General features: G+C 41.4%; 1 protein-coding gene across 4 annotated transcripts in view; it reads right to left on the bottom strand.

Annotated features, from left to right (window-relative positions):
- KIF26B (kinesin family member 26B) overlaps positions 1-26,538 on the bottom strand; it is a 283,873-nt gene that overhangs the window by 173,986 nt on the left and 83,349 nt on the right. For 3 of the 4 annotated variants that reach the window (XM_081857638.1, XM_081857641.1, XM_081857640.1), the window contains one exon: positions 21,903-22,436. In XM_081857638.1, coding sequence (XP_081713764.1) covers positions 21,903-22,436 — 534 coding nt within the window. The remainder of the gene's footprint in view (positions 1-21,902; positions 22,437-26,538) is intronic. The other variant, XM_081857639.1, reaches the window with a different exon arrangement.

Below are 26,538 nucleotides of genomic sequence, written 5' to 3'. Positions count from 1 at the left end.
GGACTAAAGAGGATTCACACGGAGCCACAGGTCAGTACAGATTTAGGAAATGAGAGATTTTAGGTTTGATCCCTGGCATAGAAAATTGCTGGGGAAGGCGCACACCCACACACCTGACAGTATAGTCAATCCGTGTGACAGCAACATGAAATCAGTAACCTCACTCAGAACTGAGTGCAATGAGCTGTATGCCTGAGTGACTCTGTTCATGTGATGGGAAGCAAAGGAGAGAAGAACTTTGTTGCAAAATTTAAAGCGAACCAACCTAATCCGTTGGTCTCAGATTTACATGCAAATTGGAATGCTGCTATCATTCTGATTACACCCTTCTTTGAATTTTGTGGTGTAGTTTCGGTTTTTAAAAATGCACACTTTAGGGAGAAATAGGCTGAAAAGTATCGTTCTCTCCTCGGCATAGCAGGTTGATTTCAAATGTTATGTTGCCCACCTAGCGACTGAAACTATCACCTCACACCTGCGTATTTGACATAAAGCCACCTCAGGAAAGCATTTCAGATTACTGCCTTTCATCAGCTCAAGCAGATGCCCTCAAAAGGGCGCCAAGTTGAACTATCCTAGGAAATTACTTGTATCTCCTCACTATGCGTTTTGACATGAAGCTACTATTTTCAATATGAGAATTAAACCTTACTTTTCATAGAAGTTTTGGACTAAACCGATGTTTTTGGAAAACTGAGTTGTAAGATCAGTTATTAAAACCATATTTTTGTTAATGTTTTTGCTGTTTTGTAACTGTTTTTAGCTCCTATATGTTGTACATCATCTTGTCCCATGTGGAAGGCAATTAAAAAACAACAGCAGCAACATGTGTAAGCTCCCCTTATTCTCTATTCAATCGAGAGATTGCATACCTCTGCATGGAGATATGCAAGTCCTAGCTTCATACAAGCACATGAAGTGCAAGTGGAGGTGCCCCCCCTCCTATTTTCCCTTCCAGAAGGCTGTGTAATGTCACAGGGGATGCGAAAGCCTCAAAACAATATTGTTTTATCTTGGAAATTATATCACGCCTAGGTCTGGCTAGTACATCTTGCAAAATCCATGTGCACCACTTGGAATAAAGATGAGCAAATAAATGATAATAGTTTCTTTTGAACCTCCCGTTCTTCAAAATAATTCAGTAAGAAAAACCTTTTCTCTCCACTTACTTTGCACCCCACTCCAGAAATAACTAAATCTTTAATGCACACAGGTTTCTTCTAATGGTTAGCTACCTCACAGAAGACAAGCAGAATTTGATCAATGTAAGCGGGTGGATTAAACACTCGTGATTTATTCGTTCCCACCATCTTCAGACTGTTACTCTCATGGCCATAAAAGTATTTCAACTACTCCTGTAGCTAGGGATGGAGGGGAAATTCAATTCAGTACACATTTAAAGGAGAACCTATCAATTTTGCTTTTTCAGAAACAATATGCAAACCAAAGCACAGCTATCATTTGAAATACACTAGTATCTGAATTTTGCAATGCAGTTCTCCAACCAATGTTTACACAAATGAATATATTAGGGGGGGGAGTGTGCACAAAAACAAATATACATTGGCAAAAATAACATACAAAAATGCATTCTGTTAGGGAAAACAGAATTTGCCATTTGCGGAATTTAGCATTTGCAAAAAATGCTACATTAGTCAAAACTGCATTTAAAATATTCACTGAAATTTTCATGCTGCAATTGGCTGCAAAATGTGGAGAACGTAATTTAAGATTGGGAAAATGAGAAACTGAGGGAACCAGAATTGACATGATCATTTCATCCTTACCTGTCACACAAGTTTTTCCATTTGCAATTGGTTTTGTGAGTTGTACAACCCACAGAGGAACAACCCAGACTAATGGTCCAGGTTATTAATGTGAAGGTGCAAGCGGTCCTAGAGGGGAGCAGGAATGCAGGGGACACAAAGCTGTGGTACTTCTTCTCACATATGTGTACATTTTATTAAATCGGAGAACTGCATCCCAAAAATTCAGAGATGTGTGAATTTCCTAGAATAGCTGTGTTTCAGTTCACGTTTGCTTGAGAAGTGTAAATTAGGTAGGCTCACTTAAAAATCAACCAGATTCCCCCTTTCCCTGTTCTATTTAGATAGACTGTGTGGAAAAGCCTCCAGTTGTTATCATTTTGAGGCTGCTTTCCTGGGCTCAGACTCCCCCCCCCCCACCTTCCCTCCCAAGCAGAGGTTCAAATTGGACAGGAATTGGATGAATTATTTTCTAACACCTTTTGAAAGAAGAACACTGTGGGGCTTCAGCAGCAGGCCTTAATAATAAAATAGCTCTGACTCTGCAGAGTTTTAACCTACACTCTATAAACAAATTGCTTTTCATCAGTTCTATAAATGCAATTTCTTCATTCTCACAATTACCTATTTAAGATGTATAGCAATAGAAATTACATTTTTGTAAAGAAACTATGATTTCCTAACACATATGCACTTTAAACACTCTGAATAGGGCTAGAATCTACACTTGAGGGAAGAATCAGGTTTGTACCTGATGGCTGTGTTCTGGCCTCCTATTCATTGATCTGCTGTGTGAAGAGAGTTACACATTTACACACCGTATACAGGGTGGCTCTGTATACAGTGGTACCTTGGGTTAAGAACTTAATTCGTTCCAGAGGTCCATTCTTAACCTGAAACTGTTCTTAACCTGAAGCACCACTTTAGCTAATGGGGCCTCCCGCTGCCGCCAAGCCGTTGCCAGGCGATTTCTCTTCTCATCCTGAAGCAAAGTTCTTAACCCAAGGTACTATTTCTGGGTTAGCGGAGTGTGTAACCTGAAGCGTATGTAACCCTAGGTACCACTGTACAGGGCCCTTTATTTTGCACCAAGTTAATCAACATGTAGGGGTCAAATACAAGGCTTGCTACTGCATATCAAATCCCTCTCCACAGCTCGTTCTGTCCCTGCTCAGAATATCTGATGTAGCTAACGGCTTTGTGTCTGCCAGATCAATAAGGATTCCATACTTTCAAAACCACTGATTAAATTTTTTGCCTTTGTTGTCTCGGTGACTTTCTTGTGCTTTTATTAAAAGTCTATTGGATTTTCGGAAGAATAGTAAGTAAGCAAAATGTCAGTACACAAATAGTACCAGTGACACCTTCTTTAAGTAAGCATATCCCATGAACCCTTAATCCCTTGTCCCTCTGCTCCAGAATTCAATAAAATAAATAACAAGAATTTAAAGCAGAAATAACTTTCCTTGGAAGTGATGAACAATACAGACGTGTGAGTTTTTTCTAATCAGGACACCATATGCTCTGTAATGGTGATGATGATCATGCTAAGAGCTGAAATGATGCAGAATGTGCATGAGTTACAATGCTCAAACCATGAACAAAATATCATTCTTTTAGAGTTGTACGCAGTTGCTTTTAAACCGTCTTGATGAGGGGTTACTGTTTGTTTGATCATCTAATGAGGGTAGCTAACCTGTGGCCCTCCGGATGTTGTCAGCTGCCATCAGCCCTAGCCAGTCAGAGGTGATGGGAGTTGTAGTCCGTCAATCTCTGGAGGGCCAAAGGTAAGCCACCACTGCTCTCTAACATTTCTCAGTTGTCCTCACTATGCAGTTAGCAACACTAGACCTGCTATCTAGTATGGGGGTGCTAAGAGGGCAAACATATGATCATTAGCGTTTGCCAAATAGAATGATAGATATTGGAAAGTGGAAAGTGGAAAGTTTCTTCAGACCCTGATAGGTGGGCATGGACAAACTTAGTCTAAATCAAGGGTGTGAATCAGTATGAGTCTCTCCACAATTGTGGAGCTGTTCTCCCCTAGAGATGTAAAGCTGTTTCACACATTACATGTCAGTAAACCCACTGACTACACTCAGCTGACAACTTCAGTTATCCCTTGTTCCTCAACAACTGTACCTGTATGATACACATATTTGCAAACATTAGCTTGCTGCATTTATGCTTTCTATTTTTAGATGTATACTTCTACGGTTTAATTATACACCCCCAAAAGTTGATTGCCATTATCATGTCCCTAGCATTACCATAGCTTGACAAACTTTCCAAAGATTTTATTTTTTACTTAGTAATCAAGGCTGGATATGGAGAAAATATTTGTCACTGTTTTTATATTGCTCTGTTTTATTGTGTGTTTTTTTAGTTATTCAGTTGTTCGTTATTTTGAGCTTCCAGAAAAGTAAGTCAGTGCAATTTTTATATGCATTGTACATTTAAAAAATAAATTCATGATTAACTGTTTTAAATGCCCTCTAATGGACCTTCATTTGGGGATAGGGCAGATTTAAAAAGCAAACCATTAAATAAGATATACTTACAGCTTACAGCTTCTATGTCACCTCCACCACCACCCTTCTCTTTAGAGGCAGCAATTCTGAACAACCACTGATGCTGTTCAATATGAAATGCCTTCAGAACAGTCACACTGACGTGCACAACTTTTGTCTAAAGTATTTTAATATATAATTAGGTATTTCACTTATCTGCACGTAAGCTGTCAGCTAGTAGCGTCAGGGCATTGTAAGAAGTTGAGATCTTACTGTAACTGCTGCCACATCACAAGAAGCAATCTGTAAGCCATTGACCTTTCGCTTCCCTGCTGACAGGAATGGCACCAAGAGCTACCCAAGTGTGTCAATGTGTAGCCTCTTCTTAAATGGCACGACTGAGCCAGGGAACAGCTTCCTTCTAATCTCCAGTAAGATAGTAAGCAATATAAAGAACTAGCGTCTCTTCATACAGGCAACATTTTAAACTGCATCATTAGTCTTTATTTAAAAGATATATGACAAACTTCTGCCACAGCGAGAGTGACAGGAAGAAAATTGCTGTTCTCTGGGTTCAAAACAGCCTTGTGAAAAGACAGCAGCTTAATGCAGAAAACAATGAAGGTTTATTCCCTAATTTTTTTTCCTGTATTAACTCCAATGAGCAGAAAAGAGCTCCCTCTTCACCATTCCCAGAGCTGGATATTCATCATATCTTACACACAAAAATGAAGTCATTAGGCATATATTGCTTTCCTGAGGAAAACTGCCAAGTTTCAGGTACCTGCTCAGTTTTAATTAGTACTTTTGGCTGCAATCCTAAAGGCACTTACAAGGGAGTAAGCCCCATTAGAAATCATTGGATTTACTTCTGAGTAAACATGCACAGGATTGCATTGTTATTCCACACGTGTTCCCTCTCCCTCCACCAGATGTTGCTCTGCAGGTCAGCAAACTTAGTTTTCCCTTCTACTAACATTTCTAATGCCAAAGGCACTTAGTTAATATCTCAAATCCACTTAAACCTCAGGGTACTTTTGTTATGTTTCCCCTCATTAAGACCAACGGACAGGATAATTCCCCTCCCAGCCAAAAAATGATGTCTACAAGCAATATATTCCTGGAAGTGCAGACAAAAGAAACGTGAACAATTGGGGGTGTCAGAATTCCAGTTATACATATATTGTGTCTTTACGTACCATATGACTCAAAATGCAGGACTTCTTTTATCTTTTTTTTATAGTGGAGGAGATCACTATTACCATTGGGGCTTCTGTGGAGCAAACCTCCGGTCAGTGAACCCCAAGAAAGCAGAAGGAGTGGGATACCCAATATGCCCCAAATGGAGGCACTCTGAATCTCAATGTCCTACAATCACCACTGAGTCATCTAGAATGGAGATGACACTGAGCCTGAAGAAAAGCTCAATCCCAATGGCACAAAGCTCACTTGGCAGCACAAGGAATCCCATAGAATCATAGAGTCATCTAGTCCAACCCCATGTATGAGTCCTACTTATTACAAGGAATTATAACCCTAAGTATAGTCAGGATTAGAACCCCACGATTATACCAGAGTGGGGAAGTCAGGGTGTGCATTTACATCCTTATTTGCTGCCTGGAAAACTGATGCAATAACCTCCATATACCCGCTCCTAGTCTAGCTACTTTCTGGACAGCTTGCATACTGTTCAACACTAGGCCTACTGACTGCTGACACTGTTGGACAGCTCCAATGTGATGCCTGAAAGGCCAGAATGGGACACAATATCTTCAATCTGGCCCACAGCTTTCACAAATTTCCCAGAAACCAAACCTTTATGTGTCTCATAGGGGGCAAGTAATTTCATGATCTAACTGGTAGCTGTCACTGCTTGCAGCAGTAGAAGGTTTTCAACATTGTGATACATCACCAGCTAAACATCGTGATATACTGATATATCATGATGTATGGATTAAGTATGTAGCTGTGTAGAGGCATTGTCTGGCTTCATGGTTTTTCCTGTGTTGTGGTTTTTGCACAGCACACACACACATCATGATTCGTGATATATTACCAGGTTAAACATTATGAAACCGATATCACAATATGGACTTCAAACCGGTTTTGGGAGATATATCAATATATCGCTCAGCTGTAGTTATGGCCTTGCTCCAGAGCGTTCCCTTTTACTTCAGATTCAAGAAAGTACTTACACATCTGGGTCAATCAATCTGAACTGACAACCAGCACCAGCATTAGAAGTAGCCACCAAACATTTCATCTGCATGTTCCTTCCATCCCAATTTGCAACACAGTTAGACTTGAGACAGACTATGGCATTACAGTTCACAATGAGCCACAAGTAGAGGCAGTTTCTTAGATATGTTGTGTCGAGGCCATTTAGTACTCCTGTGTCATTATGGGCTGGGCTCAGAAGGCAGCAGCACTGACTGAGGCTCAGCAGGAACAAAAAACAGGCACCTCCAATTCCAGTAAATAATTTGTCTATACACACATCCAGGAAAATTGTAATAGCACTGTGGCAACCAAACACTAGATTAGCTGAAACTGATACTGCCTTTAATTTAAATGGAGAACATGGTCTTATTGCACTGTATGCAAGCTTTCCTGTTTATATCTGCACAGACCATCATAATCTATCTTCACTAAAACATCTGAATGCCAGACATGTTGCATTCCTGCTTTCTCCCTTAGGGCACTGGGCCTGCTGGGAACATTAAGGAGACTGACTCAATTCTCTCAACTGGAATTTATTGTTCACTGATTAAAAGACTCAAAGCAAAGGAGTCCTCGATAGCCAGCACAAGAAGAAGATGCAAAAAGGGGAAATGTTTAAGTGATTTACAGTTCAATACTCAAAGCACTCCAGCAGGAGCCAACATTGCACCGACTTTAGGTGAAATTGAGATGCTTTAGCAATCCAATTCTGAACATTTGTTGCTGGCACACATCCACCTGCAGTGCCAGCATAATGTCATGTTTTGTGATGTTGCCCTGGGGCACATCAGTCAGTATACCACTTCAGTAGCAGCAATCAGAAGCAGGTACAGGGAACAATCCTAGAGCTGGCTAGTTTGGTTTCTCCTTTGAAAAAGCAAATTAAGTATTTTGGATAATTTCACCCCTAGCCCAAGATTCTTCTAAGTGTCTACAGATGTAAAACTCCAAAGTTAAATGCGTATGAAAAACTAATTTAGGAGTACACTTGCAAGGAGGTATTTGCAGTAAGTCACATATATTTTCAAATCAAGAAAAAAGCAAGAAGGAAACCCAGACTGCAAGATTAACTCACCAGTCCTAGGAAGGTGCTTTTCCTTTCAGACTGCCATAGTGACAGTTCACGTGGGCTTGGGTTCTGTAGAAAAGTGACTCTGAGATATTCACTACTATTATTACAATTTATTTATTTACTAATCACATTCTAAATCTCAATGCAATTTATACATAAAATCATTGAAAATACAAAAACAACCAATACATTTCAAACAAGGCTAAAACCCTAACAAGTTGACACTTGTGGTAAAGCTACTGCAGAGAAAGTTTCTGAGAGCTTTGGAACTTGCAAGAGAGACTCTCCCTGCAGACTGCTGAGAAGATAAGGCTGTCTCTCAAATAACTTGGTCCCAAGCTGTATTGGGAGTTAGTACCAACACCTTGAACTAGGCCCAATAGCAAACTGGCATCCACTGCAAATCCTGAAAACGAGGTGCTTTACACTGGTGGTAGTTTGCCCCCACAAGCGACCTAGCTGCCACGTTCTGCGCCAGCTGCAACCTCTGGAACAACCCCAAGGGTAGCCCCACATAGAGTAACTGCAGTAATCTAAGCATGAGAATATAACCCATTCAGTTCTGTGAGAATATCTAAAAGGCAATTTCCACAGGGTTATGTTTTGCTGCTATTCTTAAACTTAAGTCACTGCAATTCAGCAATGCAGAGCAGGGGCCACATTGAGCTCTTCCATCCACAATGGCCCACCTTCTACCACTGAAATGAACCAAGCTCGCTACATGTGCATCTGAGCATGCACACAGATCTTGGGATGTCCCTCACTCCCTGGGCATGATTCTGCTTCCCTGTAGCTATTTATATTTTTAAAACATACATGTTAATCGCTTACACACAAGTAACATCATCGACCATTACACTTCATGCATTTTGTTTCATAAATATTTTCCGTTCCTACTTATAATTTGATTATGGGGTATATGCAATTTCCAGTCACTGGAGTGCTGCAAGTCACTGTATAAACTAAATCTGGAGGGTAGTAATTTGCATTTATGTCTGTTCCTAAGAAAAGCAGTGTTTGAAAGCTGTTCTTAAAGTCTTTTCATACCCATGTATTTCTCCTGAACTGATACTCTTATATATTTCCATGAACAAACAAGAAGATTAAATTAATTGGCCAACTGGGAATATGGAACAGATTTACAATAGATGTAATTAAAAACATTCCAGCACAATCTAGATTTGATGGCAAAGAAACGAGGCAATGACTAAATTCTACTAATCGGATCTAATTCGTATTAATTGCAGAAGTGGCACTGACTTCAACTTTAGTTCATTCCTGCAACAATTTAATTTAAGTGTTTACTTGCACAGTAAATTTCTTGTTTTCTTTTTTTTCTTTTTAATATTTTTTATTAAGGATTTTCTTGTTTTACAGAAGTGTAGTGCCTCGTTTTTTTTTGACGAGCATGAAAACTAGTTCAGTGTAAATTGTATATTGTGGGCTATATTCTCATTGTAGGAATGCAGATTGCATTAGAAATACCTGTTTTGTGTTGAGGGTACAGTCGTACCTTGGATCCTGGACGCCCTGGAATGAGGACAGTTTGGCTCCTGAATGCCGCAAACCTGGAAGTGATTGTTCTGGTTTGTGAACATTCTTTTGGAACCCAAATGTCTGATGTGGCTTCCACAGCTTCTGATTCCATTTGACTTCCAAGGTACGACTGTACTTCAACTAGCAGATTCAGAACAGCAAAATAATGTGTGGACAATCAGGGAACATCCTCCTTGGTCTAGATAAGAATAGGGACATCCAAAAACCTCAGGAACATATAGTGAAAGGCACACACATTGACAAAATACAGATTAAATGGTGGTGAAACAAAATGGAAAAGGTCACCATCACTTAAATTTGTCAAGTGTGTTTATTCTAGCCAAGGGCAAACACATTCAGAATACATCCCATGTGAAGCACTGGACATGAGTATGAGATGAAAAAGTATATGGGAACATTATTCATTTTTATTTACTTATCTTTTATGGGGATTTATACCTTACTCTTCAAACAGATTCCAAGAGTGGCTTACCACCACCACCAACAACAGAAGTACCAAATAAATTAAAAGGCATACAAACAGCATACCAAATGCAGCAAATCTAAAGAAAGCACCAAATCTAAACTCTACAAACAGACCCAATTAAAAGGCCTGGTAAAATCAAAAGTTACCAGGTAGCCTAGATGACACCAGAGCAGGTGGCAGGCAAGCCTCCATAGGGAGGGCATTCTATAGTCAAAAATCAGCCAGAACATAGAAGGGTAATGACTGAGTTTGTGAAACCAGAGGTACATACCTGTTTGTATCATTGGGGGAATGAATGTACCTTCGTTTGAGTCAACACATGAATTGAGACAGAAATACACAGCACTATAGGAGCAAGCTCATCCTCTATAAATAAACAGAAACTCTTCTTCGGACTAGAAAAGCTATGGACACATTCCACATTAGCTGGTATTAGTAGTGGGTAGTATTAAGGTCACAGGTTTTTGTTTCTCTGCTGAGAGTTTTATTCATCACTAAATCCACCACTTCACCAAGCCTTTTTTTACGCTCTTCTTTCTCTGGTACCCTAATTACTATCCACTAACTGGCCAGGTGTCTCCTACTGCTGACTTTTCTTTCCAGTACAAACTTGGTACAGATGAGCTGGTCTCTGCCAATGTTTAAAGCAGCCTCCGAAGTGCAATACAATTCTCAGGAGATAATCAAGAGCTTCAGTTAAGCCTCAGCCGCTAACATTGCTTCAAGGCATTTAGGATTATTATTACCCAGGGTGTAGGCACCTGTGGTAACTGACAAGGTCACCAGGTAAGATAGCAGGTAACAAAGGCCCTTTCCCCACCTTGGAAAAAAATCCCAGAGACCTTCTTTATATGAGAACAACAACTTAATCTCCTGGTTTAACATCTAATCCCACCCCAAAATCATCATTGGATTAAGCAAATAAACTATAGCCCTTTCAAATGTTCATCAGTGACATTCAGAGGAAGAAGTCTGGATATGGAAAGCTGCATTTTAAGCTGTAGGCTTTTAACTGGCCATGCTGCTCAGCCAAGGCAAATAGCTTTGTTGGTCTGAATGGCTTCCTAGGTATATATCTGAATGAAAATCCTCTTGATTTATCAGAAAACTGAAACAGATCTTAATCCAGCACTTCCAATCTATTAATTTCAGTTTAATATATTTTATCTCACTTTTCAAACTCACATCAGTTTAAAACACACAGAGAGAGACTTGGGTTTATAGACAAACAAGCAAAAAAGCCAAGGTGGACAAATGGAGAAGAGGATACAGAAAAGTGAGGAGGGAGAACAATTTGACAATGCCAGAATGATGTGGGGAGGTATCAGTAGGAAATGGCATCCTGCTGTGGCGAAGCTGATTTTCCCTTGGGGTTATTATTGCCTGGGCAGCGGCAGCTGCTTTGCTGGTGGAGATGCCAGAGTATTCTTCCCCTTTGCTTCCATAACCCAATAGCAACGAGTGGTTAGAGCAGAATCCTTTCCAAAAGGGAGAGAAAGCAAACTCATGCAGTTGCTTCTTCTCTGGTTAATGACTAGGGTCAAACAGATATGAGAGAAGGAGCCACGTTACACATTCATCCCATTCACATATACAGTGGTACCTCAGGTTAAGTACTTAATTCGTTCCGGAGGTCCATTCTTAACCTGAAACTGTTCTTAACCTGAAGCACCACTTTAGCTAATGGGGCCTCCCGCTACTGCCACGCCACCAGAGCACGATTTCTGTTCTTATCCTGAAGCAAAGTTCTTAACCTGAAGCACTATTTCTGGGTTAGCGGAGTGTGTAACCTGAAGCGTATGTAACCCGAGGTACCACTGTAAAGCCTACTTTTATTCATGGGAAGGGGTTCATGGATAAGGACAGCTGCATCTTATCCTTATATAATAATATAATAATTTATTATTTATACCTTGCCCATCTGGCTAGGTTTCCCCAGCCACTCTGGGTGGCTTTCAACAGAATATTAAAATACAATAATCTATTAAACATTAAAAGCTTCCCTAAACAGGGCTATCTTACCTTACCTCCTTACCTCCCCCAAAATGCACAAGCCTAGGGGGCGCATAGGTAATTAAAAAGGTGACTGGTATCACTTCACAAATATCATAATTCTATTTTGTGCCTGCAGTTTTTCTGAAATTTGAATCTGGCAAATATGCTGCAGCACAGTCTTGGTTAAGATACACTACTGTAGGAACACTACCAATAATATTTTCATGACACGCTCTGAATAGGACCAAACAGAACAAATTCATTCCATCGCCTTCTACAGCAGATTCTGAAATATGTTTATGCAGTTTTCTATAGCGTTATCTGGATGCCCATAATATAGGGAAAGTGCTTTCTTTGAACTCTATGACCTGCATTCAAGTTTTATTTTAAACAAGGGTTTTTTGGGGCGGGGTTGCTATGACTGAAGACATTGGTTTGGCTTTAGATTAAGTCTGTCTAGCACATTAGGTAAAGATAAAGGACCCCTGGACGGTTAAGTCCAATCAAAGGCGACTATGGGGTTGTGGCCCTCATCATGATGGAAGCCAGAGTGCACAGAAACACCACATTATGGTACTGGGAATCACCTAGCCATAAATGGGACAGAAAGTTGTTTAAACCTCCATAGTTTCTCAGATGTCAGGGCCACCTCAGGGGGGAAAAAGATCCCATCCCCTCAGCAAAAATAAATAAATCCATTTACAGAGCCTGAATGGACTGGCAGCTAAATCATACTTCAACACTAGAGACAAGACAATGTCATCCATGGTACACAAGGGCAGGAGGCTTGCTAGAGTCCACAAAACTGTCCTCCAACATCTCACTGGCATTCTCCAGCAGCAGCTGCCTGAGCTGTCTGTCTCACTCTCCCCAATGAAAGGGCTAACCCTGCCAGAGGTTTACAGGTGTTGGAGTAATGGGCCTTACAATAGCACCAGCCTCTTATTATTTATGCTACCTGGTCAGTCCAACATGGAAATCAGCTAAAGCACTGGCACCATCTTTGGGGGGGCCCTGGGCGCCTAGGCACCCACAAGATTTCTACTGTGGGTGTCTGGCCGTTACATCATGCGCACACTGCTCAGCCTCGTGGGCCGCCAGCTGCCTTACCTTTGCTGGCTCTCTGGCGCCACAGTGGTGACTGGGCCAGGGCCTCCACCTCCGCTGCAGGTCCTCTGTTTGGGCCTGTCACAGACATGCTTCCAGGGTGCACCTACAGCTGTGGTGGGCCTCAGTGGAGGCCTCGTAGCCGAGGTCTTGGCCTGGTAGCTGTGGCAGGGGTGGGGTGGCAGAGTACCATATCCATATCTGCCCCCGTTGTGTCCACAGCTGCAGAGACCCCATAGCAGAGCCCCAGCCGCAGTGGTGGCAAAGAGCAGTGGCAGTGGAAGCTGGAGACTGAGTTGCACACACATGCCGCTGGGCACCCACAGTCTGGGGCCCACATTGGCACCTCTGAGCTGAAACATTAGCAGATTTCTGTACTAGGATAAATGAGTAAGGTTTCCAAATGATAAAGGTTTTGGTGTTTTCTTGCCTAGTCTTATCAAGTCTAGTCTAGTAATTCATTATTTATCTTGTGCTGCCTCATATACTGAGGTACTAAAATATGAATTTAATCAATCAAAAGCAAGGTGGTTATTTTTCCCTTCAATTTGTCAACCGTCCTACACTTACCTTGTGTGTGTGTGTGTGTGTGTGTGTATGCATATATTCTAGAAGTCATAAATATTGGTTACCTCCGGCTATCTGGCAGACAAATTCTGTCTGCTACAGTTCAGTCTCTTCATATATTAATTTTGAATATTAAGCATTCAGAATGCAGTATGCGCAAAAGAACAGGATAAGCTGTTCAATATAAAACATTTACATGAATACTAGAGCTTTAATTTGCTAGAGCATATTCAGAAATTCAGTATTTCCTGCATTAGAAAAGGTCACTCTTTTGATTATTATTTTCCTTTCAAATGTAGATCACCTAGTATTCTTTTAAAATATTTATTAAAAGTGCAGGCTTATCTACATGAGGAGACTTGAATGATTAAAACAGAGGTTTCTTCTTCTTTTCTCTCTTCCTGTCTCTCTCTCTCTCTCCCTTTCTCTTTATGAATCAAGGTTACAGATGTTCAGCCGAGAACTCCTAGTGACCTTAAGCATGACCAGCAGTCTAACACTTTCAAAGGTGACAGGTCATTAGCCTCTGTTCTTGAATCTTTGAACTCTTCTGGGGATAACCTGCTACGTGAGATGGCTGTGAAAGGTGATGCACCATCTCATTCTGTCTTATAGCAGATAGTTGCATTTAATGTCGTTCCATTATCCTGGAGTGATTCTTCATCACCTCTGGCCATGTGTAACCTCTATATGCTCTTTGGGAAAATACAATCAGTGCGGGTATAAAGTTTAGAAGCAGCTGGTCAAATGGCATTCTTCATTCATGTCATTCATACCTTCCATAAAGTCAGTTTATGGCAGAAACCCTGAACTAGACCTACTCAGACTAAAGGATGTTTCACACATTACATTATTGTATATTGCCCAATACAAAATGGTGGTCAGTGCTGAAGATAAGGGGTCTATAAGTGGTCTGATGATTGTTTATGAAGAGGTATAAACAAATTATGTAAGAAATTATATTTTGATAAAATCAAAGATAGCTTCTTAATGAGGCTGCCACTGAAGAGACTACAAACCTGCCTTCTAAAAGGATGGAAATAAATAATATAGCACTGAGGTTATAAAGTGTCGCTTGCCCAAGGCTACCGAATAAGTTTGTGGCAAAGGCAAAATGTGAGCCAGAGACTTCATAGATCACTCACTATGCTACATATTAGCTCGCTATAGGGATTCTGTATTTTAGTTATAGTTGGGAGCCACCTTTGAGGCCTTTATTGTTGAATGACAAGATTAAAAGTGTTAATAAATGAATAAGCACAGATGTCTATCAACTTTATATTTAAATCAAGAGAGATATTCAGGACACAACCTACTAAGGACATTCTTTTGGACAGCTCTCATTCAACAGAGCTTCTGTCCATGCTAAACACAGGTGTGATCCCAGGTAATTACTTTCCCCAAAAAGTGTCTGCTGCTGAAACACCATCACCCTCTCCAGCACTTCACTCAAGAAAGAGGTGTTCGAGACTGAGCAGTAGTAGTCAAACTATAACATCCCCTTAGTTAAACTAAAATAAATAAAACCACAGTGGTATTTTAATTTTTGCATTTATTCAGATATTCCTAAATGTATAATAATAATTTGGATTGTTCTTGTTAACCACTTTCTTCTCTTAAAAGACTTAACATATTAATTATGCCATAAGCTTTTGTGGACAGGGGTTTACTTCATCAGATAAGTGAAGCTGAAAGGAAGCTGAAACTGAGCACAACAAATGCAATGCGGGGAAATCAATGCTCGAATGTTATTTTAAGTGGAAGCTGGCAGGTCTTCACATTTGCCTGCATGGTCAGAGCACCTCAGGTATTCTTGCTCTCTTTCTTTACTCAGTAAGTTGGGTTATTCTGGAAACACTTTGTGTGTGTATCCCTAAACAATATGTCCTTGTCTCAAGAGGAAAACAAAGATGAGGGGGGAAATACCTCAATTATTGAGGGCCCAGTTATCTCCCTTTTCATTCTGAGAGACTTGAATTAAATAATTTAATTAAGAGGGAAAAGTTAACCAAAAGTTCTGTAACCACTTATGAAGTGAACTATACTGCATATATCCAAAGTTGTAGCAATGGGACTGCTTCAAACATCTTGTGGTAAATTCTTTAAAAAATGAATTGCTCTTTACAGGATGATGTGGTGGCCACTTTCCATCAGGAGAGCTACACGGCTTCGCTAAATTTTAAGAGTTGCTTGCCCTTGGCAACAGCTTTCCCTGGCCCAAATTATTCTAGATAGTCTCACAGGAAGGAGACGGTTTCATATTATAGAACAAACTAGACTGGATAAAGTCAAGAATCCAAATCCTTACTAATTGTGATCTCATGTCATGCACTTACATTAAAGGATTATCTCACTTTTTTTTTTTAAGAGCTCACAGATTGCTTCTTCCCATCACAGCAGAGTCATGGGGCTCTCATACTCACAGGATAAGCCTCCTTAGCTCTTTTCAGTTGCTGGGATACTCTTTTCCCCTCACTTCCCTTGTTTGGTCTGGTATAGTGAAGGGAAAACGAATGATTTCAGGGTCATGAAGCCATGCATAAAAATGTCATGTGAGATCAAATCACTCCAGAGTGATTGAAAAAAAATAATAATAATACAATTAGTATGGAATCCAACTTCCCCTCATAGTATAAAGAAAGAAAAAAGGACACAACCGGACTGTTAGTTTGAAAGTCAGATATAATTAGCCAATTACTGTAATACACAAGCTCAGTTGATGACTTCATGGTAAGGTCAGCTGATGACTTATGACCCCACCAAAGCTATTCATTACTTATTTTATGTTTTATTTTAAAAAAGACTAGTAGTCTGCCAAGAGGTATTTCCCCCCCCAAAAAAACAAATTGGAGGAGCTAGCTATTTATTTACTTATTAATATCCCTCACTTCCTCTCAAAGGAGCCCAGGGAAGCAAAGCAACAAGTGATAAAATAATGAAAATGTCTGGGGAAACATCTGAAAAACAATTCCAATACAGATGCAGACTGGGAAAGATATCAACTTAAGAGACTTGTTGAAATAAGCAGGTCTTCAGTAGTTGCTGAAACAGCAGGAGACAGCATCCATCTAATACTAAAGGGCATCCTAAAAGCCCGATTCCTACTTTGTGTGGAATGCACCACTGGATAAGATGGCACCTGCAAGAGGTCTCACCTTCAGAGCACAGTAAACATTTGAGTATATAAGGGGCAAGATGATCTTTCAGGTGTCCTGGTCCCATACAGTACAGGATTTTAGACACCAAAACCAGTACATTGGTGCCCCGCAAGACGAATGCCTCGCAAGACGAAAAACTCACTAGACGAAAGAGTTTTCCGTTTTTTGAGGTGCTTCGCAAGACGAATTTCCCTATGGGCTTGCTTCGCAAGACGAAACGTCTTGCGAGTTCTTGCGAGTTTGTTTCCTTTTTCTTAAAGCCGCTAAGCCGTTAATAGCCGCTAAGCCACTAATAGCCGCTAATAGCCGCTAAGCCGTTAATAGCCGTGCTTCGCAAGGCGAAAAAACCGCAAGACAAAGAGACTCACGGAATGGATTAATTTCGTCTTGCGAGGCACCACTGTACCTTGAACTTATGCTGGTAGCTATTTGGCAGCCAGTGCGGTTGTTACAACAGTGGGACAATGTGTTAGCAATCTCCTGCCCCACTGTGCAGTCAAGCTACTGCATTTTGCACCAGCTGCAGCTTCTGAACCAACCTCATGGGCACCATCACACTGAAGTAGCCTGGCGGTTACCAGCACATGGGTGATGGTGGTCAGACTGTCGAGGTTCACAACAGATGTTATTTAAACCATTATAGCTAATTTTAATATATGATTTACAAAAAACAAAAACAAAACACACACTCCTTACTTGCTTCATAAATATGAACAATTTCTTAAGAAGTACAGCAGTCGCTAAAGAGCCTGGGGGGAAAGATGATGAAATGGTTTATGAAATTCTGGCAATCAACAGAAGAATGTAGCTATACATTACTATTTTTAACTTCCAGTCATCTTAAGTTACAAAGCGATTTACAATCATATGCCGTTTACACTCCTAGCAGCCCTGGGAGGAAACCACTGTGAGGATTTCCGCTTTTCCACAATCTTCACCATAGGCTGCAGGAGCATATGAGTGGACTGTCTGAAGGGCAGCAAAACCAAGCAAGTCCCTTGTGGGGGTAAGACAAAAACCACTCATTGCCACACTCTTCTGATCATAGAAGGACCTCCCCTCTCATCCCGCCTCACCCTTCCTGTCCTCCCTGTCTAGACTATTTGGGGGGAGACACAGGGAGCACAGAGGAGAAGAGGAGGGAGCACCATTGCACCAGTCAAAACCTTGTGCTGGTTCTGCAAGCACAGAGAGTTAATGGAATCCAGCCAAGGGGATCTTGTTACTTCCCTGCCATGCTAATTGTTGAATTACCAATTGTGCATTGGTCCTCAAATAAATGTGGTAGCCAAGACCCAGTGTCCATCTCTTTCTTGTGGACTGCAAATACCCACATGTGACCTTCACAACTGATGCAACAGTACATGTGTATGTTGTGCTTGGGTGTCTGTACCTAAATATACATGCAAGAAGCTGCCATCAGTTTGTGTTTTATTCCTTTTTTATAATCCTACCTCTGCAATGTACTTTAATGGCCCCAGTAGGCTGTTACGATAAATCTACTTTGCTTCACAAACACATAGCAAGTCCTGGAAGTTTCTGCATGCACTGAGTATATTAGGGTGGCAAAGAACTGTCGTGATAATTCCTTTGCTGATGTTCTTCCTACTTGTTTGCAAAAAGAAACAGGGAAGGGGGGGACTGGGTGTGTGGGTTTAGCAACACATCCTTACACTCCAGGGATTTAGGGCTGTAAAAAGATTTTTTCCACTGACTTCAATAAGCCTTTGTTTTCCTGGAAACGGTACATTAAAAACTGGGAGTTACCGTTTAAGTATGTTAGAAACAGCAACAATATGTGTATTTCATTAAATGAATATTAAAGAGACAATATAAAGGATCCTTGTTTTTCTAGCACAAACGGTTGTCAGTAAATTCAGTGACAAATACATAAAAGTGAATAAAGTTTTTAATTTATATGCACTGAATCCTGAAACTGCAAATTCTTTTAGCATCTTTGTCTTCTTGATCATATTTGATTACAATTATATCCAAGTTACAGATAAATAACTAAAGCTGAAAAATAGTGACACCCCTGTCACAGGTGCAACGAGAAAGTGTATAGATGTGCCTGCATACCACATTTGTCTTCTATATAACTGAGAACCCTGCATGAAGCAGGGGTCCCGACTGTGAGTACGCTGATAGACATTTAGAGCAGGGCAAATCAAAATGGTGCCCCAAGACTTTTTGACTATCATAGAATTATAGAGTTAGAAGGGACCCTAAGGATCATCTTGCCCAACTCCCTATATGCAGCTGTCCCATATGGGGATTGAACCTGCAACCTGATGCTATCATCAACACACTCTAACTAAGAAAACATCAGACCCAGCTGGCATGGCCAATGGGTCAGAGGTGAATGAAATTGTAGTCTAACAACTTTCAGCTAATGATCAAGGTTTGGTGCTGGAGGAGACTCTTGAGAGTCCCATGGACTGCAAGAAGATCAAACCTCTCCATTCTTAAGGAAATCAGCCCTGAGTGCTCACTGGAAGGACAGATCGTGAAGCTGAGACTCCAATACTTTGGCCACCTCATGAGAAGAGAAGACTCCCTGGAAAAGACCCTGATGTTGGGAAAGATTGAGGGCACAAGGAGAAGGGGACGACAGAGGACGAGATGGTTGGATAGTGTTCTTGAAGTTACCAGCATGAGTTTGACCAAACTGCAGGAGGCAGTGGAAGACAGGAGTGCCTGGCGTGCTCTGGTCTATGGGGTCACGAAGAGTCGGACACGACTAAACGATTAAACAACAACAACAAGTTGTGCCAAATTCTCTTGCGTTTGTGGTGATGTAATGATCTCAGGCAGGCAAGCAATCTCTGATAAGAATTAATGAGTCTCTGGAGGTTTTATGTATGTTTATTTACAATTTACATCCAGAGAGCGGCTCCGAGCCTGCTGCCATTGCTACATGTTGGTCACTCTGAGTCTCCGCCCCTTTCACAGCACAAAGGATGCCAGAGTCCAGTCCTTCCTCTCCTGTACTTCCATTGCATTTTAACCCTTTCAGCTCTTCTAGTTTGGAGAGAAGGTGGGTTAACTCCCCCACCACACTATCAAAAGAAGAAGCCTGTAAATGTTGCCTTTCTCCTTCTTGCATAGCAACCCCCTCAATACCATCTATCTCCTCCCCTCCCTCTGTCTGTGAGCTTTCCGTGTCTGGGAACTCTTGATGAAGGGGGGCCAGGCTAACCCACTCCTGCTCGTCTCCAGAGTCTGGCTCTTCGCAGGCGTTCAATTCAGGAGTGCCTGGCGTGCTCTGGTCCATGGGGTCACGAAGAGTCGGACACGACTAAATGACTAAACAACAACAACAGTCCAACAACTGCAGACCAGAGCGGGACAGCTGTCCAACATTTAATAATAATAATAATAATAATAATAATAATAATAATAATAATAATAATTTATTATTTCTACCCCACCTATCTGGCTGGGTTTACCCAGCTAATCCTTTCCTCTTCACACATACTGCCATACACGGTGCCAAATGGCTGGACCAGAATTTTATCACCTGCTAACTGATACAGATGAAGCTGCTGCTAATGGCACATCCACTGGGGCCACTTCAAAAATAGGCAGCTGGGAACTATTTGCCATGAACTTGAACTACACCCTTTGCATCTTGCTGACAAGAAGTGTCCTTCTCAATATGCAAGCCTGCCTCCAAGTTCAGCATCCCATTATGATGCCAAGGTTTCCTCTTATCTGAGAGGCAGAGAATCAGAAGGAAAAATAAGATCAGGCTTCAAAGCAGTCAACCATTTCTGGCAGGCTGTCTAGACTATCTAACTGAAAGCTAATTTACAAAGGGGAGATGCCCACGTCGGGGAGCCATTAAGTCTAGCCAGGGCTACAGCTCTTGTTCCTGGGCATCAGCCTGACAAACGATGATGCAGAGGGCAATGAACCCACTCCTGGAACTGCAATGCTCTTTATCCAATGAGATTATTTTTTATTCCTGGTCCCGTTAGCTCAGCATTTCTCACATGTAGCCTGTAGCATGATTTTGTATAGCAAATGTATTTTGTGGTTTTATACTGTAAATTGCCCTGTGATCTTTGGATTCAGGGTGGCATAATAGTAGTAACAGTAACAACAACAACAACAACAAACAACAAACAACAAACAACAATGGTACAAAAGCCTCAGGTTAGGCTTAGTGATGTTTTGTTAAATGCACATCAGCATTCTTTTTTGTGGGGGAAGCTAATACTGAGAGGGGGGTTAATTAGGACGGTCAGCCATGATCTCCACAAAAATCCCTACCACCACAGCAATTATCATTAGGGGGAAAGGTCCTGTTGTTGACTATGGCCAGGGAGGGGATAGTTAAGGTTCCCCAGTGTTACGCTATGGCACTTGAAAGTTACCCAGACACACTGTTACCATTTGAACGGAGAAAAAGTGAACAAAAAATGATTACATGTGCATAGGATCAACACCTTTGGGGGCAGCTTAGTTCCTAACATGCTTTTAACAGCTTCATGGCATGCTGAAATTTCACAACTACAGCTTTCTATGGCAGGGATGTTACATTTCTTCCTGTCAAGAGTTCTGCCCGAGGGGAGGGGGTAAGCATACCACCATGCAAGCCTGAAAACCTATCCATATTTACCTGGCACTTTGTACCACTGAACACCTTTAGGGTGAGGCTGTTTAACTATTACATTATATTAATACATCTACTTTATAGCTTCAGCAATTTCATTCCCTTCCCAACGTAATAGATCCTATAATTATACCATACTCTCCAAAAGATACATAACAAACATATCTAGACACTAATTAATGGATTCTGCAGATATTTTGAACAGTGTGACCCATCTTTTTTTTTTAACGCCAATAAGACATCAGCAGCTCACGAATCTTCTCACAATAAAATTGCCGACGTATCTCATGCAGGATTATATTTCATTATCAACCATGCAAATGCAAGGGTATTCATCTTGGAAACCCCTACTCTGATTATTATTTACACGAGCCTTTTTCTACAATCATGTTCCTCCAATTTGCATCACCATAATTATTACAACCAGGATTTCTCTTCATTATTACTACTGCTACAAACGGGATTTCTAATACGGAAGAGTGGCTCTGAACTTTCGACTTCTATACTATTATTAATGAGTCTCAACAGTCCATGTTTATTAACCTTCCAGCCATAAAGCAATACCCTGTTCTGGCTTTTTCAGGACAAGTAGGCCTGTTGAAGCACATGGTCCTTTGGCATGATTTGCAGTGTTAATTTTCTGAACCACAGGATGGTTATCAGAGATAAAGGCTGTAGAAATACGGCTGTATGTTATGAGAGATTGGGGAGGAGGGGGCTGACTTCCTGTTTTTACAAATGAGGTAAATTACGGCTTGTTCAATAATATGATTGTGTTGATACAACTTCTTAATATGTATTACTCAAATCCACAAAGTATTCTAGAGATATTATTTGGGGGGAGTGTCCTTTCTAACACTACTTACTTGATAGGGATACAGAGTAACGCCATTTGTTCTCGACAAGGACCAGGTGCCGTCTAGGTACTGATGAGCCTGGATAGCCACAGAATTCAGGATGTTACCATTGCTGGGGCTGGTGGCCATCTGTACACTGACCTTTGCCTGATGTCCCAAGGAACCATTTTTCTTCTCTATCCCATTAACGATCCCTATGTTGTTCTGTTTCCCGCTGAGTTTGTTAGGCAGAAAGCCAGCATAATTGGATGTAGCATAAGGAGCAGACATGTAGGCCCAGTCCCTGGGCTGCAGGCTGCCCATATGTCGCGAGCCCACCAAGGTGGGGATGTTGGGGAGAGGAGGAGGGGAGCCAGGAGAAGCATCGCAATGTTCAGTGTTGGCAGCCTGTTCGAGGGTCAGCACCATCTGAATCGCTTCCTGCTTCAGCTGGTTCAAGTGAGTGGCACACACGTCGCACCGGTTGTCTCTTTCATTCCATGCCTTCCGGGTGGTGTTGGGCACCTGCAGCTTGTCGTGAATTGCAGAAGAGAAAGCCGGGTCCTAACAATAAGAGAGAATGAGGAGAGAAGTAGACAATTAAAATTGGATGATAGGAAAAAAATTAAATCCAAATTCTACCACTGGTTGTTATTAATTCATTTTATTAACAAGTGAAAAAGAATTAGGATATAAAAATCCCCATGCTTCTGCCGGATCTTAATTAGCAGTCGTATTTTTGAATACCACTGAGACGTTCATTTGGGAGTTGACTCATGAAGATCTTTCCCATTTACATTTTCAAACTGCGCTAAAATTACCCATAAGATTACTTCAACTTCACACACAAAAAAGAAATTATTTATTCTGAGCAGGGATTGGGAACCGGAGGTCCTCCAGATGTTATTGGGCTTCAGTTCATATCATCCCTAACCATTGGTCAAGTTGGCTGGCTTCCAACAACAACTGGAGAGGTACTTTGATCATTAGTTGTATCCACTGATCAAACCAAGCATACAATGCTGCCCATTAAGTCTTTTAATATTGAATTTCATTATATAGTGCAAACTTAACGGGCTTCTTCAGAAAGAAGGGTAGTATATCAATCAATCAATCAATCAATCAATCAATAAAATTATCCATTATTTACCTTTTTAAGAAATCCATTTTCTACCACCAAAATAATCAAGTACAGTGGTACCTCAGGTTACAGACACTTCAGGTTACAGACTCTGCTAACCCAGAAATAGTACCTCGGGTTAAGAACTTTGCTTCAGCATGAGAACAGAAATTGAGAGGCGGCAGCAGGAGGCCCCAGTAGCTAAAGTGGTACCTCAGGTTAAGAAAAGTTTCAGGTTAAGAACGGACCACCAGAACGAATTAAGTTCTTAACCCGTGGTACCACTGTATTGCTGGCAATACTAGATAATCCAGACTGCCCTTGGATAGGGCAGTCTAGCCAGACTAGCCAAAAAACAAACAAAAAACTGGCTTCCATCTCATGGCCTATTTTTCTTTATGGAAGCTATGTGAGTGACCATCCTAAAGGAGACCCAAATCTTAGCCTTTAAAATATCTAGTCTACCACCTGCTCTACAGTAGGATTTTGCATACATGAAACCTTGTATACTTCACACAATGAACCCCATCACACAGGGTCCTGCACACACAATTAACTCTACCAGATAAATATGTGACAAACAGAGCAGGAATGCAAGAACTACCAGTACAAGTACAAATCAAGACACGATATAGTGAGACAAAGGCTGCATTCTGACATCATGCTTACCCATAGTTTAGTGTGATAACAATGAGACTAGGTGAACCTTGGGCTCACATGCTTCTTCCCACCCCGTCCCTCCTCCATCTTGTCAGTGAGGAGAGCAGAAGCTTAGGTTTCTGGAGTCAGTAAATCACAGTTTAGCATTACACCAAAACCCTAAACTGTGATGTGAAAGGATTCTGACAAATGCTTGCATTCTCTGATGACTCAGCAGCTAAGCTGACAAAACAGTTGAGGGTTGAAAGCTAAAGTGTTTGCAGCATCTAAGAGCATTCTCTCTGGGTCTCAGTAGGCAGGAGACGGAGGGGGTGGGCAGGAGCAACTGAGGAGAAGTGCAGACAAGAGGTCAAAGATGGATTAGAGACCAAGGAGAGAGAGATCTACAACACGAGGAGATGGAAGGAAAAGAGGAGAGCTACCAAAAGAATTTGGGCTGCCTCAGCAGAGAACTCTGTGCATATAAAACAAAACAGAGTGGAGTCCTATGATGAAAGTGGGCAATGGAACGTTTTGAGTATGTTCTCCACCATGAAGAGCTATGAGTACAAAAGACCTGCTGAGGTTCTGAAGACTCCTAGACCCAGAGGCAGTGATGGAGCTAGTATGTGGCTCATCTTAATGATGGTTTATTGAAAGAAGTCAGCTTCACTAAACATAGTTTGAAATTGGCTTGTTTCAAACAATCTATAGTCAAGTGCTGGCTGGGGCTGATGGGTGTTTTAGTCCAAAAAATGCAGAAGGCACAAGGTTGGGGAAGGTTGCTATCACATTTCCATGAAAGCTACGTATCTCTACACCATCTCAAGAAGAGCTTAAGCCTTTTGGCTGTTGCTTTAAGACACTTAAGAAAATGTTTGTCTTTTAAGAATATCAGCTTGTTTGTTGAATGAGACCACAACCAATCCAGTGCAGTATTGTGTTTTCAACAACAACCAGAGAGATGCTTCTGTAAACTTCTGAATAAGGCATGACAGTGGTGGTCACTTCCTGTAGTTCTCCCAGGAAACCTCTATATTTTTGATAAATATGATTTTCTTAGAGGAAAGAAGAGACAGGAACCTGAACCAACAGCCAAAGCAAACAGATTCCACAATGCTAATGCTTGTTTGCTGAGAGGAAAATGTGCGGCGGGTCTTAGGAAGGAGGGGGAAAGGAGGATTCACTGTTGGGAGGCTGTATTAATTACACTACATCTCTATTATATGCTAAACCATTTTTATTTTCACTGTTTAAATACCATGAACAGCTACTCAGCATGCTGTGATTAATTGATTAATAAATCATGATACCTCTTTATGCAAAGTGGCTGAAGTGAAGTTCTATCAACAGATGCCCAAGAGGGGCATCCCTAGGAAATGATGGGGGAAGCACTGGTGGGGACTTAAACACATCAAGTCACAGGCTGGCTAATTCAGTTCAGAAAATGCCTCAGCAGCCTACTGTTGAACACCATCATGTATCGCTTCAAAGAAATATCACAGTCCAACCTACGGGTAGCCTCCAATAAAACTATATAGCACAGGTGAACAAGCTCATTCATGCATAGGCACAAGGATCTGAAACATCTGTATTGATGCAGAACTGATAATATACCCTGTAAAGGTAAAGGTAAAGGACCCCTTGACAGTCAAGTCCAGTCAAAGGCGACTATGGAGTGTGGCACTCATCTTGCTTCAGGCCGAGGGAGCCGGCGTTTGTCCACAGACAGCTTTCCAGGTCATGTGGCCAGCAGGACTAAACCGCTTCTGGCACAATGGGATGGAAATGCCGGTTACCTTCCCACCTCACCAGTACCCATTTATCTACTTGCACTGCCTGAAAGAGCATATCCACTCCCATCATTCAGCCCAGATGTGGAGGTCCAGCTCTGAGGGCCTTCTGGTGGTTCCCTCACTGTGAGAAGTGAAGTTACAGGGAACCGGGAAGAGGCTCTTTTCGATAGTGGCACCCAACCTTTGAAATGCCTTCTCAGCAGATGTAAAACAGATAAACAACTACGCTTTCTTATTACTATTACTAGTACTTCAGAGTTACATACCTAATCTGTCCAGTAACACTGATAAGGAAATCACCAGATTCAGCATCTCGGGAATCAGCTCTTTCCTCACTAATGGAACTACATTCCTTAACATCCTTGGTACACAGTACAGATAAGGGTTCCGCCCTACCAGTTCCAGTGTGCACCAGCCACTGCTGGTTCCCAATATAAATAAGAGGTACATCGTGTTTTCAGTCCATTCATACACATGCTCAGAAAGACACAGAGGAGCTCTGAGCTTTTCTCCACAGCACCCCAAGGAGGTTGCCTAGCATTGCAGTAAGACTAAGACCCTGCCTTCTGTATAATTTGTTTTCTACCTGCTTGATTGGTCAGGGCTGTCAAACCTCTGCCAGTTCTCCTGCTTCAGCTCCTGAATACAACAGGCCCAGTGTTGTTCTTTGAAACTTAACCACTCTCTGGCAAAGGGCTTCACTTGGGAGTAGGTACATCTTATATTCATCTCCAAACACGGTTCAGCATGAAAGATCCCAGACACTATTATAAATAAATCTTAGGAAAGGAAAGCTTTTTCTGAAGTATGCCCAGCATCTACAAACTGTAGCAGTTTCGGCAAGGGCTGTGCACTAGCAACCTTAGCTGTGTATCAATATTGAAACGAACTTCATTTCCTTCTCAGATGTCATCTAGCAGCACATATCTTGGTAGATGACCTCCAGAGGGTACAAGGAGCCTTACATTCTGCAACACCAAGCCAGGCAGGTGCATTACATCTAATGCACCCTGACAATGCAGTTATAGTTGGCACCACCAGCAGTGGATAGCAGCTGCCCCAGATACAGTCAAGGAGCCTGACAGACCTCCACACACATTTCCAACGCAAT

This window comes from Podarcis erhardii (assembly GCF_964252035.2).
Source record: "Podarcis erhardii genome assembly, chromosome: 3".
Lineage (NCBI taxonomy): Eukaryota > Metazoa > Chordata > Lepidosauria > Squamata > Lacertidae > Podarcis > Podarcis erhardii.
Note: the sequence above shows the minus strand (reverse complement) of the source record. Positions and strands in the feature narration are given on the sequence as shown.